This window comes from Myotis myotis, unplaced genomic scaffold, assembly GCF_014108235.1.
Source record: "Myotis myotis isolate mMyoMyo1 unplaced genomic scaffold, mMyoMyo1.p scaffold_m19_p_25, whole genome shotgun sequence".
Lineage (NCBI taxonomy): Eukaryota > Metazoa > Chordata > Mammalia > Chiroptera > Vespertilionidae > Myotis > Myotis myotis.
In genome coordinates, this window is record NW_023416330.1 from 1864105 (window position 1) to 1879836 (window position 15732).

At 57.4% G+C, this 15732-nt stretch overlaps 1 protein-coding gene across 5 annotated transcripts in view; it reads left to right on the top strand.

The window, feature by feature from the left end:
• The window catches only part of PAXIP1 (PAX interacting protein 1), a 38566-nt gene extending 34690 nt beyond the window's left edge, over positions 1 to 3876 (top strand). For 3 of the 5 annotated variants that reach the window (XM_036356137.1, XM_036356138.1, XM_036356139.1), the window contains 5 exons: positions 1151 to 1251; positions 2176 to 2310; positions 2384 to 2459; positions 2550 to 2610; positions 3421 to 3876. In XM_036356137.1, coding sequence (XP_036212030.1) covers positions 1151 to 1251; positions 2176 to 2310; positions 2384 to 2459; positions 2550 to 2610; positions 3421 to 3436 — 389 coding nt within the window. In that variant the 3' untranslated portion in view covers positions 3437 to 3876. Of the gene's footprint in view, positions 1 to 1150; positions 1335 to 2175; positions 2311 to 2383; positions 2460 to 2549; positions 2611 to 3420 lie in introns of those variants that run through there. The other 2 variants (XR_004975236.1, XR_004975237.1) reach the window with 2 other exon arrangements.
• The last annotated feature ends 11856 nt before the right edge of the window (positions 3877 to 15732 follow it).

Below are 15732 nucleotides of genomic sequence, written 5' to 3' on the forward strand. Positions count from 1 at the left end.
AGCGATATTTAACCGTGAGCTGCAAGAGTTTTTAAAACATGCCATACCCGACTAGTCAGGGCCCTGACCTCTTTTCCTTTAGATTGTCAAATAAAAATGACAACAGCCAACGCAACAATAGTGTCCAATGTGAATGCCCTGTCTTGCACCATAAAGATATAGGTCATATAACAGAGACACATATTATTGGTCACCTCACATAAGGTTGTGTGTGATTGGTTAATTCAGAAATTCTTATATACAAGTATAAGCACCTGATTTTGTAAACAGTCACTTTGGCCCTGGCTGGGTGGCTCGGTTGGAGCGTCGTCCTATCCACCAAAAGATTGTGGGTTGACTCCTGGTCAGGGCACATACCTAGGTTGCCGTGTGTATAGGAGACAGCCAATCAATGTTTCTCTCTCACATCTATGTTTCTGTCTCTCTCCCTTTCCTCTCTCTTAAAAAAATAAAAACACCCTTAGGTGAGAACTAATAAAAAAACAAACTATTCCTTTATAAATTGCTGTGCACTTCCATGTACTTAAAGGAACTATGTTTTTGGTAAATCGGTACCATTTGACTATTTGAGTCTAGTGTCCTCAGGTCACTGTGGCCACTGCACAGCAGGGACAGCTGCCCTTACTGTCTGAGGGTGTGGTGGGCGGGGCCGTGGTGAGGGGCGTGGCTTTCCCACGTGTTTTAGGAGGCTAAATACACTCTGGTCTGGGAGAGGGAGCCCGTCTGCCTGTGGGGCCTGTGGGTGGACGGGAGCTCATTGTGGGCCTGCGGGTGGACAGGAGCTCAGGGGCGGCCTGTGGGGCCTGCGGGTGGACGGGAGCTCAGGGGCGGCCTGTGGGGCCTGTGGATGGACGGGAGCTCAGGGGCGGCCTGTGGGGCCTGCGGGTGGGTGGACGGGAGCTCAGCGGCGGCCGGTGGGGCCTGTGGGTGGGTGGACGGGAGCTCAGTGGCGGCCGGTGGGGCCTGCGGGTGGACGGGAGCTCAGCGGCGGCCGGTGGGGCCTGCGGGTGGGTGGACGGGAGCTCAGTGGCGGCCGGTGGGGCCTGCGCGTGGACGGGAGCTCAGCGGCGGCCTGTGGGGCCTGCGGGTGGACGGGAGCTCACGGCGGCCTGTGGGGCGTGGCCGACGCTGAGCGCTTCCTGTTTTCCAGATGAGCAGAGCTACCTGCTGCGGGACGCCGAGGCCGAGGTGCTCTTCTCTTTCAGCCTGGAGGAGTCCTTGAAGAGGGCGCACGTGTCTCCACTCTTCAAGGTGACCTGGCGCAGAGGGAAAGCCCTAAGTCTGCAGACGGAGGCCTCGGGGGGAGGCCTGCACCCTGTGGCCCGTCCTCCTGGGTGTGTGTCCAGGGTGCTGTCATGACTCTGGAGCGTGGGTGCCACGCGGAAGGAGCAGACCTGCCCGAGACGGGCCTCATCACGTGCCTGGGTTCTGAGGGCGTGCTTGCATAGCCCAGTTGGCACAAGACATCTCAGTTGGTTGTTGTGTGTTAACAGTAGCTGACACTATTGCCATTGAACATGTTGGAGAAGGGAGGAGGCTTGTGAAAATATTAATTGCACCTAAGTCATCCAGGCTAAGGATATTTACATATTTGTTCAATGGAATGCTTAGAGCCCTTTGGAATTTTTGGTGTCAGAGTGGCCAAGTAAGTAATGAGGATCATCTGCTTTTTACATTTGTTGAGGAGCCAGCTGAGAAATCCGAAATGATTGGCACTAGTGAGTTAAAATAGCCTGGTTGGTTTTTCTAAATGTTTGGCTTATTTCCCCACGAGCACTTTAGAACAGCGGTGTGTGTGGTACACTTGGGAGCAGGTGCTGGGGGAGTGACCCGTCACCGCCAGCACTTCCTGCCTGTGGGTCCACGTGGCTGGTAGGCAGTAGGCAGGAGCTCTGTCCTGTCTTGATGGACAGGCCATCAGGGTGACACGATGCTGGTTACAGCATTACAGGAACTGGGAAAAGTGTTTGCTACTCTCGCATATGTCCCAAAGGACGTTGTGCCTTAGGGCCGTGAGTTCTGGGTACTTCCCGTGATCCCGGTCAGCCTGTCCCTCCGGCCCGCGGCCTGGGGACAGCGGGCGTCTGTCAGGATCATCGGAGGGCGTGTGTGAAAAGTGGTGTGCTCTAGAAGTCGGAGCGCTGGGAAAACATCGTGCCCATGTTTTTATTTTAGGCAAAATATTTTTACATCACTCCTGGGATCTGCCCCAGCCTGTCGACTATGAAGGCGATCGTGGAGTGTGCGGGAGGAAAGGTGTTGTCCAGACCCCCATCCTTCCGGAAGCTCCTGGAACACAAGCAGAATAAGGTGGGCCCCGCGGGAGCCGCCGTTGGGCCTGGCGCGCCCCTGTGCAGGCTCCGACTCTCCCTTTCTCCCGCAGAGTCTGTCCGAGATCGTCCTGATCTCCTGCGAGAACGACCTGCACCTGTGCCGCGAGTACTTTGCCCGAGGCCTCGGTACGTGCTGCCCCGGGGTGCGGGGTGCGGGGTGCGGGGTGGGGCCGCCCCGCCCCGCCCTCCGCTCACTGTGCTGTTTGCGGCTTTCAGATGTCCACAACGCGGAGTTCGTGCTCACGGGGGTGCTCACGCAGACGCTGGACTACGAGTCATATCCTTTGTGAGGCGCCGGCAGAGCCCCGCGCTGCCCAGTGGGGGTCGGTCTGTGCGGTAGGGCGTGGCCCCAGCCAGGGGGACGGGGACGAGAGGCCAGGGATCTGGCAGTCGGCGTCTTGTTTTCAGTGTGTGCATCAGTGCCAGAGCCCTTCTCTGCTCACGGCCATGTTGGTGAGGCCTGTTCTGTGCTGCCTTTGCTTTCAGAAGGAAGAATTGCCTGAAAAGTGATGTGTGGGGGGAGGGGGGGAGGTGACCAGTAGCTCAATGGCTAGAGTGCCAACCCATGCACCAAAGGGTCTTGGGTTCAATTCCCAGTCAAGGGCTCGTACCTGGGATACAAGTTCGATCCCTGGTCCTGGTCTGGATGCGTGCAGGAGGCAACCAGCTGATGTGTCTCTCGATCAATCTTTCTCTCTCCCTACTCCCTCCCTCCGTTCCAGTCTCTCTTGAAAAGAAAAAGGTCAATGGAAAAAATGTCCTCAGGTGAAGATTCACAAAACAAAGTGATTTGGGGGTTTGGTGGTGTCATCTCAGGCCTTTTTTTATCCCTGTGGCCTGAATGCAGCCTAGTGCACTGTGCCCAGTGGGGGGAGCAGGTGTGGGCTGGCGGGCTCAGTCTGGGCTGTGCTCGGTCACCTGTGTAGCTTCACAGGTGCCCACTGGGCCACCGGCAGGCACTTGGGCAGGTGAGCCTGGTGTGGGGTGCCCCCTTCCCTGGGAGGGGCCGAGCGGCGGTGAAATGGGAGGTCCACACAGTGAGTCGAGGCAGGCCCTGTCTGGGAAGCGGTTTTCCTCAGCAGCCTACGTATAAATTCCACTGACGTCTCTGCCGTGGTGCCTGGTCCAGAGCGCAGGGTCCTGCAGGCCAGTGTCCTGGCGGCCGCGGCCGGCCTCTGCTCCCTCCCGAGCCTTCGTTTTCCAGCTGCTGCCGTAGGGACCGGCGTTTTAAAGCAGGAGAACAGTGTCATTATGCTGCATCTTTGAAGATGTGTGATTTTACTGAGGAACATAAATTATGTTTGTACTAAATGATTTAAAGAGCCCCATCAAGGTTTTACGATTAGCCTTTGTCAGGTTTTTAAACGTTTCCCACTTGATGGAGCCTGAGCTACAGGCGAAGGGCTGTAAATAGGACCTGCTGTCCCTAAATTATGGATTTGAAGATGCAAAGTGTTTTGTACTTTGTTTTTATTCCTTCCATGCTGTCCTTTTATATTGAACTCTGCCCACATTTTAAATAAATGTACTTTTGATCTTAGAACTTAGTGGTCCTTTGTGATTCCATCGTTTTTGCGTAACGTGTGATTTCCATCAACCTGGATCAATTTTAAGTAACCCTGCCCCATCCATGGGAACCACTCTCCACGACCCAGCGCCCTGCTCTGCCGTGTCTGCTCCCGCCCGAGCTGTCGGGTCTCGGGCACAGGAACAGCGGAGACCGGCGCCCAGGCCAGCACGGTGGTGCGCGCCTCCGGAGAGCGGGGAGGTCGGCCCTGCTGCCACCCGGTTCTGTTTAAGATCCAGGCCTTCGGGCCCAGTGGCGCTCACGCTGCTGTGGTCACAGGCCTGAAGCCAGGAACTTGCTGTGTAAGTTTCTGAAACGTCTGCTTTGTCATGTCGAGGATCTGCGGTCTGCTTGGGAGTCAACTTTTAATTGCACCGTCCCCACGATTTAATTCCTGAACACAATTTGGGGGACACGTTTTTAGAGATTGTTAACAGAACAAGCCCTGCGTTGGGGAATTGTCCGTGTCCGTGTGGGGCGGGGTGTTGTGCGCATCTGGGACCTTGTTACTTCAGGTGTCTCCCAACGCTGATGGGACCATGTGAAGTCACTTCTGCAAGTGGCAAGGGAACTGCCACACGTTCTGTTTGAAAAGGAGGGACCCCTCGCCCTGGCTGGTTTGGCTCAGTGGATTAAGCATTGGCCCAAGGACTAAAGGGTTCCGGGTTCGATTCCAGTCAAGGGCATGTACCTCAGGCTCAGTCCCTGGCCCTGGTCAGGGTGCATGCGGAAGGCAACCAATTAATGTGTCTCTCACACCGGTGTTTCTGTCTCTCCCCCTCCCACTCTCTAAAAATCAATGGAAAAGTATCCTTGGGTGAGGATTAACCCCCCACCCCCAAAAGAAGAATGGATCCTCACTGTTACTGTCCTCTGCCTGCGTGACCTTGGTGATTTCACCAGAGAAAGTCACCTGTTGGGCTCGTGAAGATCCGCCCTGGCAGCCGTCTTCAGGAATAAGTGATGAGGGTCTACCTTGGTGGGTGTCGCTGCCACCTCGCCTTGCAGTGCATCGCTCCTTGTCCATGTGACGCCTTCCCCTCGCTCACTCATCTTCCACGTGCTCCTGGCACGTAACAGCAGCAGCCACCTCCTGGTGCTCCAAGTGCGACCTCCTCCCGCCTCCCCTCGCTCCCCTGACCGCCCGTTCTCCCTCCATCCCGCCCCTGTGCTCATTTCCTTCCCTCGAAGTCAGCGAGGTGTTCCACGTCTCCTCGCCTCCAGACTCCTTTCTAGTTGCGCTCCTGCTCTTGCACGAGCACCTTCTCTGAGATGCGATTCTGATGGCCACACTTCTGCCCAAAAGGACGAAGTACCAAGCTGTGAAGTTTCAAGTCTTAATCTGACGTCCCTAGCCCACAACTCATTTCCCTCAGGCACAGTTACGTCTCATTCTAGACTGACCCCCGTTCCCACCTGGCTCTAGACTGACCCCCTTCCCTCCTGGCTCTACTGACCCCCTTCCCTCCTGGCTCTGACCCCCGTTCCCACCTGGCCAGCTTCCCTGCCCACAGAGACTTGCAGAGCCTTACCTGGTTCCTCCAGGGTTTCTTCGCAGCTTCAGCAGTAACAACAAAAACCAGGTAAACTCGACCATATCAAAATTTAAAACTTACGTATCATAAAACAAAAACAAACAACAAAAAAAGACCAATCAACAGTGTAAAGGCAACCCAAAGAGAAAATATTTGCAGATCATATGATAAGTGGCTAATATCGAGACGATATAAAGATCTACGACTCAACAACCAAAAAGTCCAACCTGATTAAAATCTGGGCAAAGGACTCAAATAGACTTTTCTTTGTATATTTATTGATTTCAGAGGGGGAGCGAGAGGATAGAAACATCAACGATGAGAGAGAATCATTGACCAGCTGCCTCTAGCGCGCCCCCTACCGGGGACCAAGCCCGCAACTCAGACATGTGCTCTGGGAATTGAACTGTGACTGCCTGGTTCATAGGTCGATGCTTAACCACTGAGCCACACTGGCCAGGCTTGAATAAACATATCTTCAAAGATGTATCAATGACCAATACGCTAATGAAAAGATGGTCAACATCCCCAATTAAGAGGGAAGTGCGACTCGAACCCACAGTGACACTCTAGGATGGCTCCTGTCCAAAACCAGCCAACCAACAGTGAGCGTTGGTGAGAGGATGGAGAGGCTGAAACCCTCACAGTTAGTGGGAATGTAAAGTGGTGCATCCTCGGTGGAAAACAGGATAGCGGTTCCTCAAATGTTAACGGAGTTGCCCAGTGATCCAGCAACTTTACTGCCGGGTACACACCCAGGAGAGCGGACAGCAGTCACCATGCCATGAGGCGTGTTTATGCCCATGTTCACAGCAGCAGCACTGGCAGCAAAGGTTGGAAGCAAAGCAAGTGCGCATCTGCAGATGGACGGATAAGCAAAATGTGGTCTGTGCACTGGGCCAGACTCACCTTAGAAAGGGAGTTTAAGAAGCCAATCACAACGGGGCAAGCACTGGAGGGCTCCACTTACATGGGGTCCTTAGAAGAGGCAAATTTACAGAGCGAGAGTAGATGGTGGGGGCCGGGGCCAGGGAGAGGGGTGGGGAGCTAGTGTTCAATGGGGACAGAGGTTCCGTTTTCAAGATGGACGACGTTCTGGAGATGATGGCGGTGATTGTTGCACAACAGTGTGAACGGACCTGATGCCGCTGAGCCGTCCCGGTGGAGATGGCTGACGTGGTGACTTTCCTTAGGAACATTTAAAAAGCAGGTGAAGGTGGGGTGGCCAGGGAGCTGGCGAGGAGATGGGGAGAAAGCTGCTATTGTGAGCTCGCGCTGGCCTCCACAGGACTCCTGACGAGTGTCCACATCCCAGGACCAACGGTGCACTCCTGAGTGGCTGCGTCTCCTGAAACAGCAAGAACACAGGCCGATGGTCAAGGTCAACTTGTCAGAGCCCGGAGGCGGGGCCGCTCTGCCCTTGAGCCATGTGGCTCATCTTAGGCCTCAAAGCGCTAGGGCTCCTGAGCCATGTCCCCTACACCGTGGGGCCATGTCCACATACCCAGGTCTTTGTTGCTGGGGAGGGCTGGGCGGGCGGGGCCCCTGGCTGAGAGGTGGGTTCTTCTGTGGCTCAGCCCGCAGCAGGTGAGGGAGGAAGGGCACCTGCAATGAGCAGCAGGGGGGTGGGGAGGACCCAGAGCTGGGAGTGTCCGGCGCCCCAGGGTTTGGGTTGGCAGGGGCTGCCGAGCTGCGTGCATAGCTTGTGTCCTGTATTTTGTTCTCTGGGGTTTGGGACGAGTGGCCGCTGTTTGGAGCCGCCAGGCCGGGGGCCCGGGAAGGGGGGACAGTCAGTGTGTCAGAAGCCGGTCCTGAGATTCAGGACACAGAGGTGAGGCGAGAGGGTCTCAGCTAAGTGGAGAGCAAGGAAGCGTGGGTAAGGATCTGATTCTTAGAAGCTGGAGTTGGGAGGAGTGCGAGGTGGTGCTAGAGCACCGTGCACAGGCTCCGCAGCACTGCAGGCAAGGACCAGGGCGCCCATAGGATCACGTACAACCAAGTGCAGATCCACGTCTCGGTGCTGACCCGAGGGCCGCGGGCCTCACCGTGGGGGCCTGTGCTGTCAGACTTCCTCTGGCCTGGCCCTCGGCAGCCGTAGCCCGGGTCACACAGGGACATCCTCCTGGGACTGGAAATTAGCCAGAGAAGGGATGCCAGTAGGTTAGTTAGCTGGCACCTTTACACACTCATGCACACATACACACACATTCACACACACACATGCACATCAGCACACAAACACGCTCACACATTCACACACACACACACACACACACACACACACACACACACACACACGCCGGAGACCAATTCCAGCATGACAGCAGGGCTGCATCTAGGAATGGCTAACGGCATTTCCCTAAACCTGAATAGGATACATTAAATTGACTGTGGCTGCCAGACAGTTAAAGGGCATCTTAATCTACATGTTATTGCGTCCTACTGGCCAAACACCTGAACAGCCGTAGGCTAATTCCCCCATTCTGACAATGGACTCTGTACTGAAACCCTGACCCTTTGAAGTGTATATCTCTGCCTCGCCTCAGGACAAGTTGTGTTAATAAAAAGCATGGGCCCGAAACTGGTTTGGCTCAGTGGATAGAGTGTCAGCCTGCGGACTGAAAGGTCCCAGGTTCGATCAAGGGCATGTACCTGGGTTGCGGTACATCCAGTAGGAGATGTGCAGGAGGCAGCTGATCGATGTTTCTCTCTCATCGATGTTTCTAACTCTCTATCTCTCTCCCTTCCTCTCTGTAAAAAATCAATAAAATATATTAAAAAATAAAAAGCACGGGGTCCTGGGGACGGAGAGAACCTAAGACCTTAGATTTAAGATCTTGGATCTTAGCTCCTTTAGCTAAGCTCCTCTGACCCCCAATGCCTTTCAAAATTATATCTTGTCTCTGGACTCTTTATTAGTCCCTGGATTCCTATCTGACATCTACACACAGCCTTCTCCAGATTCCTGGACCCTTCTTGATGCTGGGACTAGAACCCCGGCACGCACATTCACACATGCACATGATCTGTTTTCCCCCCAAATTGTGTGAGCTTTTGAAAGCCTCTCTGCTTGTATATAAAAAGAGCAAAGTGGTTCTTCAGAGTCTGCCCAACAGCGTTGGGGCTCAGGACTGGTGACCAGATCGCACAGTCCCTCACTAAATGGGTCGTGCCTCCTACGGTTGCAAAATTGGGCACGGGAACAGCTCTTGGAAGTCTGCACACAGCTGGTTGCCTTGCGAGGCTCTGGAAGGGAGCAGCCACTCACCGGGGGAGCCAGGCAGCTCCTGGTCGATGCTGCCACCTGCCGGCCGTCGGCTTCCCAGGGCCCCTTCTCCCAGGCCCAGCGGGACCCTGGTCTTTGATTGGCTTCTTGCTGTGGTTGGGGGGCCTAAGAAACACCCACAATGTGGGGGATTGTTCCTAAGAGTTCACTGACATTCGCGAAGCAAGGTCTCACAGGCTCCCGAGAATGACAGTGACACGGCTTTGTGCTGCATCTGATTCGGAAGGAGAGGGGGGAAGACTCCGGGAGGGCGGGGAGCAGGAGGGCGGGCCTGGGGCGGAAGGTCACAGCTCTAGGCGGTGCTGTCCCTCCCAGGGAGTGACTTCTGGCCTTGCAAAGGCACGGGGACCCAGCGGCACCCCCCACGCAGAGCTGGCTGCAGGCAGATGCCTTTCACTCAGGAAGCTACAGGCCTGGGCGGCACTGCCCACCGCAACCTGCTGGGTGGGAGTATAGGAACAGGTCACCCTGGGAAATTATTCCCCCTTTTTTGTCCATGAGCTTCAGCCCCAGGAGGTGGCTGCCGGCTTGGGACAGAAAGCTTGGCGGGCGCAGCCTTCAAGCCCCCGCTCCCGCCTCCTGTCCTCAGTCCCGCGCCCCTCTGCCTGCCTGCCACGGGGCTCTTCTGAGAAGCTGTGCCTGCCACCTGCTCCTGTACCTCTTTGCTGTGGGCAGACCAACGTGAGCAGAGCCAGGGCGGGGGCCAGGGACAGAAGGCCACCTGGGCGGGAAGCCCCGGGGCCTACCAATGGACAATGGTGGGGTGGGCCTCGCCCCTGGCTGACCTGCCTCCCCAGCACGTCGCTGGTCATGGGGTTTGGACCCTGACCTTTCCTCCCCAGAGGTGATATCGAGGCCTCAGTTGTATGTCAGCTCCAGGCCCAGAAGAGCCACAAAACCAGACCCGGGACCCCCTGGCTGCCTCAGGCCCAGCTGCCCTGGACAATGACGCTGCCCTGGCGCCGGCCAGTCAGTCAGCGCAGACCTGACCTGGGAGGACGCACCTGGAAAGCTGCTGAGATCTTCCCTGGGAGCCACAAAGTCTCCCCCTAAAACCCTCAGGGCGGAGGACACAGTGTGCTCCCGCCCCCCCCCCCCCCCAGCACGGCCCTGCCTTCCCCTTCTCCTCCCCCTCCCCCCGGGCACATTACCTTTACCTCCCCCCCAGCTCCAAGGGCCCTTCCTTCACCCCCATAGCTCCTGTCTAGCCTGTTTCTTCTAGGAGTTACTCCTCCCTCTGAGACTTACCCAGGGCACGTTCTCTCACAGTTTGGGTCTTGGCTCTGAATTCTTTCCTCGCCCGAACCCAAGCACCGAGGCTGCTGAGCCCAGTGTGGTCTGACCCCTCCGGTCCGACACCTGGAGCCCTCTGCCGCCCACAACCCTGGTCCCTCCTGCGCTGGGCAGGGCTGTCCTCACCTCCCGGTCCAGGCTCCCTCTCGTCCCTCTCCCATGAGGGGCCTCCCACAGTGGCCTCACCCTCCCTCCCAGGACCCAGCACCCAGCACCCGCCCTGGTTGGAGTTGCAGGCTGGACACTGCCCAGAGCTTGCCCCCTGCTGCCCTCTGCTGGTGGCTTAAGAGCAGCAAGGAGCAGCTCTGGGCGGAGGCTGGGCCTGAGACCTGCCCTGACCCTCCAGGTCTCTCTCCACGAAGCTGAACCGCCCTTGCAGCGGGCTGCTCACCGCCACTCTCTGGACCCGAGGTCAGGCAAAAGCATCTGCGTTCCAGTATGTGAGCTGATACCTGCCAGTCACTTCTGGGACTTTACTTCCTAACGCGAGACCAGGAAGCAGAGCAGACTCCCCAGCAGGAGGGACACCGCCCCTGGAGCAGCCACAGGAAATGTCTCCAACCAAAGGCGGGAAGCGGAGGCCTGGGTGACATGGGGCCTGGCAGCGGGACCTGCTCACACACGCCCGGGCAGGCCAGTGGGCACGGCTCCTGCGGCTTTGAAATAAGCTGCCCCCACCTCCTGAGAGCACGCAGGCTGCTGTCCCGTAACCCACCCGCCTGTGCCCCCCCCTGCCCCCCCGCCTGTCCCCCTGCGGGGGAGCTTCCCGTGGTCCCGCCTTCACTCCCAACGCGGACAAGAAACTGCAAACTCCTCTCCCAGCATCTGAGATCCTGGCATTGTCATCAGTTTGGCTCAAATAAACTTTTTAATTTTTTTAAAAATATATTTTATTGATTTTTTTACAGAGAGGAAGGGGGAGAGATAGAAAGTTAGAAACATCGATGAGAGAGAAACATCGATCAGCTGCCTCCTGCACATCTCCTACTGGGGATGTGCCCGCAACCCAGGTACATGCCCTTGACCGGAATCGAACCTGGGACCTTTCAGTCCGCAAGCCAACGCTCTATCCACTGAGCCAAACCGGTTTCGGCTTTAATTTTTTTTTTTTATTGATTTGAGAGCGAGAGAAACATTGATTTGTTGTTCTACTTATTGATTGATGCTTGCACATGCCCTGACTGGGGACCGAACCCGCAACCTTGGCGCATCCGGATGACGCTCTAACCCACTGAGAGCCCGGCCAGGCCTTAACGAACCCCTGTCGCCGTTCTCACAGGTGTGGACGTTTCCCGGGTCGACGAAGACTCAGCCATTCGGAAGGGTTCTTCTTAGCAAGACCAGCTTCTCCCCTCCTGCCCCACTGCGGCTGCGGGCCTCATAGGACTCAGGCCTGAGTGGGAGTCCCCCACTGGCCCCAGAGGGCGGGGTCTGATGGCAGCGAACAGGCCAGGCCATCCCAGTCAGGGTCAACGAGTTGCTTGTGCGCGCGGGGGGGGCGGGGGTGGGGGGGTTGGGGGGGGCAGAGGGTTCGCCCATTGCCCCCTTCCTGCGAGATGGTGTGGGAGGTGGCTCCATTAGTGGGAGGTTGATATTGGGGAGGTGGCTGGCTGGCTGGTGGCAAGCGCAGGGCCTTGACATCCCATTTCCAGGTATTTGGGGGGTGAGCACCGTGTGGGCGTGGGGAGGACCAGGTCGGGCAGGCCACTGGCCCACCCCTGTCCCTGCGACACTAGTTTTGGTGCCTATGTTTCAGTCCGGCTGGAGAAGTAAAACCCACTCAGAAGACGAGTCGTGGGCAAGACGGCATCCCCGGGAGCTGTGGGCGCGGGTGGGACCTGAGAAGCGCCTGTGCTCAGGCCGCAGGGCGGGGCAAGCCCCGGGGGTGCGGGGCGGGCACCAGCTGGCGGCTCAGACCCAATGAGCTGGTCCCAGCCGCCTCTCCTGCTCCTCTTTAGGCTGCATTTTGTGATTTTGCTAAAATGAACAGCCTCAGCTGCTGGACGAACTGCCTGGGCAGGGACCACGGGCACGGCCCTCCCAGCCGGGCCTTCGCGAGGCCGCAGCGTCTCCGCTCTCAGGACGAAGGAATGCTCACTGCGGCAGGAGTGCTCACTGCGGCGGGGACGCCCAGGTCTGAGGACCAGGTCCAGGGACTGGTGGGACCAAGAGGCCCTCAGATAGGTGCCTCCCGCGTCAGCTCCTGAGCTCAGTCCCACCTGCCTCCTCCCCCTCCTGCCTGCAGGGCAGAGGTCCCCATGCAGGGCTGGGTGTTGGGTGCGGGGTGGTCGGGGCCTGGAAGCCAGTGAGGCCGCACCTGGAGCAGACCCTGCAGGTAAAGGCTGATGAGGGTTTCCTCTTGGTCTCAGCACCAGGTGCGCACAGAAGCCCAGCTCCGCAGGCTGACTCTCTGAGCCAGCGGGCGCCCTGCTCAGAGGGGTGGCCTGGCTTGCGGAGAACGCGGAGATGTCTGTGTAAACGGTCATGTAGCACCCGATTCCCTGACGTCGTCCGACCACAGACCTCCAACCATCGGTCAGAAGCAGAGTGTGGAGGCAGGGCTGGCCCACTTCCTGCCGCGATGAACTTGTCACGTCTCTAAGATGCCAGACATTTATGTGAAAAATGCCGCCTCACCATAAAGAAACCCGCCTGGAAGTCACACCCAGCAGCTGCGTCTGGCTGCGGTGAGGCCCAACACGGACGCTGGGCAGTGCTCCCCGGGGCCTGGCCTCCCCTTGGCTTCTGTCCCCAGACACTCGGTGCCCCCGGCTCCCCCGCCCCCCCCCCCCCCCCCCCCCCCCCGCCAGCGCTTTCCCGCCCGGTCTGGCCACACTGACCAGCGGACACCTTCGCGGACACCTTCGCAGACCCTGGGCGGCCGAGGTGGCCCGACCCCTGGAGGATCACTGGACTGAGGATGCCAGGCGGCGTCCTGCTGAGCTGGGGCGGCCCCTGCGCCCACGTGAGCCACAGCACCTCTGCTCCCCGTTAGAGACCCGTCTTCTCTCCAGGCGCCTGGGCAGGGACCCGCCCACTCCTTCGACCAGAACAAACCAACCACAAAAGCCAAACCAACACCAAACCTGTTATTCCAAGGCACGGTGGCCACACCGCGTCACCGGTCCCCGACACGGGTGAACTCCCTGTGGGCTGGTCAGAGCCCGCCTTGGTGCGCTCCGCGTGGCTGCTCCGCACCTGCTGCTCCTGCCGGCCCCCGCTCTGCCCTGAGGGTGGCAGCAAGTCCGCGTCCTGGGCTGCTGGGGCGGGGGGGGGGGGGGGGGGCGGTGTGCTGCTGGGGCGGGTGTGCTGACTGTGGGATGACGATGTTGCTCCACCTGGGACGCTGGGAGCAGTGGGACAAGCAAGCTCTCAATCAACAGTCATTATTAATAGTTACTATTCATATAGGAATATTGCATTAATTCTGGAGTGACTGACTTTTGCCCAGCACTGACACAAGCAGTGGCAGTGCCCGTGGGGGACAGGGCCTGGAGCGGGCTGCGGGCGCCTCTGCATCTGGTGCCTGGAGGGCGGTGAACGCTGGGCACCCACAGCGCACAGGGCCCCCAGAGAGAGCAACCCAGCCCAGGTGTCAGAGACGCTGTGTGGACTGAGGGGAAAGTAACCGTGTCTGCGAGTAGGATGCTGTGCATGTGAGTGTGTGTGTCAGTGAGTATATGTGAGTGTGCACAAGTGTGCATGCACCAAGGTGTGTGCGTGTGCGTGTGAGTGTGTGCATGTACATGTGAATGTGTGTCAGCGAGTATATGTGAGTGTGCACAAGTGTGCATGCATGAAGGTGTGTGCGTGTGCATGTGAATGTGTGCATGTACATGTGAATGTGTGTGTCAGTGAGTATATGTGAGTGTGTGCATGTACATGTGAATGTGTGTGTCAGTGAGTATATGTGAGTGTGTGCATGTACATGTGAATGTGTGTGTCAGTGAGTATATGTGAGTGTGCACAAGTGTGCATGCATGAAGGTGTGTGCGTGCGCGTGCACGTGAGCACAGAGCAGGCAGGCGTGGGCATGTGCAGGATGCTCTGAGTAGGGGCACTAATGGGAGGTGCGTTTGCCAAAATAACTTGGGGCCTGGGGTTGCAGGTGTTACGTCATGTTTAAGGGGCTGGACTCAGGCCCATGGGAAATGGAAGCTCTGAGAAGTAGTGGTCTGGCAGCTCCTTCCATCCGGTAGAGAGCGAACCTGGCATTTAGATGGAAAGGGGTTTCCGGGAGGGGCTGTGGCAGGGACCGCGGGAGCCCCCTGGGGACCGAGCTGCTCAGGAGCTGAGGCGGGCAGACCCTCTCGTACGGTCTGAAGTGCTGCTACCCCGGGGCCTGCTCTTACGATCAGAAACGGTCGCCCAGGATTCTGATTTCCTGGGGCCAAGTTTTTGCCGTGGGTCATCGGCTCAGTCTGTGGCCAGAGGAGGTGAGCTCAGACGGGCCAGGGAACCCAGAGAGGCACTTTCACATGTGCGGGCGCAGACACGTGGGCATCGTCAGCCTGGGCTTCGGGGTCTCTTTTACAAAAGCCAGGCGGGATGGTGACGCAGACCAGAGTTTGAGGGTTGTGAGCTAGAGGTGAGTCGGGTTCGGGCCCATGACCCATGCTCCTCGCTGTGCTTGTGCCACCGCGTGGAAGCCAGCAGAGATGGGCACAGCACAGCTTCGTCGTTTGTTCAGAATCTAGACCCCGGCCCCATTTCCAGGCAGCCTGGCGCGTGTTGGCCAGGTCCTGCTGGGGGCGCCAGTGCTGGGGACGTGGAGAACCCCAGGGGGACATTCTGCACCCCGGAGGCCCGGGCTTCAGATGCTTCCTGTGTGATGTGGGGTGACGCCTGGTCTGTTCTGGACTTTGGACCCCCTGTCTGTGCCGGGGGTGGGGCAGAACCCAGAGTGACGGCTGCTCTGGAGCTTGTGGTTTGCAGACGGGAGCCAGGCCCTCGGCACCAGCGCCAGGGGATTCTGGGTGGAGAAGAGGGTGCGGCTCAGCTGTCCCCCGTGGGGTGCATGCTGATCTCATCTCTGAGGCGCCTCTGCTCGGGGGTTCGGGTTTATTTTGTGGATGCCCTGCTTTCTGGCCGAGTTCTGTTCACGCCAGACTCGCCAAATGAATAACCAGACGGGAACAGGCTTCTTGCAGGTCGGTGGCTGGAAAGTCTTGTGCAGTAAAACCTCAGGGAACAGACTAGTTTGGGCGAGGGCGTGGCCATTGAAGCAGAAAGTCCGTTGCATAATAAAGCAGGTTTTCTGAATGTATATGTTAAAAAAATTGACAAATTAATTGGTTTAATGTTTTTACTTATGTAGACACATTTGTGTAATTAAAATTATGTAGGGAAAGTTTAATTTCACAGAAGAGTTTTCTACATGTGCTGAGATTTTAAATTTATAGTGAATAGGCCTAGGAAATGTGAGCGTCAGGTCCCATAAACCCGTGGTCAGCAAACTGCGGCTCGCGAGCCACATGCGGCTCTTTGGCCCCTTGAGTGTGGCTCTTCCTAAGCCTTAGGAGTCCCCTAATTAAGCTAATAACAATGTACCTACCTATATAGTTTAAGTTTAAAAAATTTGGCTCTCAAAAGAAATTTCAGTCGTTGTACTGTTGATATTTGGCTCTGTTGACTAACGAGTTTCCCGACCACTGCCATAAACAAATGCACAGGTTGGGGGGCGGGGCAGGGGGCGGCACCTGCTAACCCGCCGAGAGT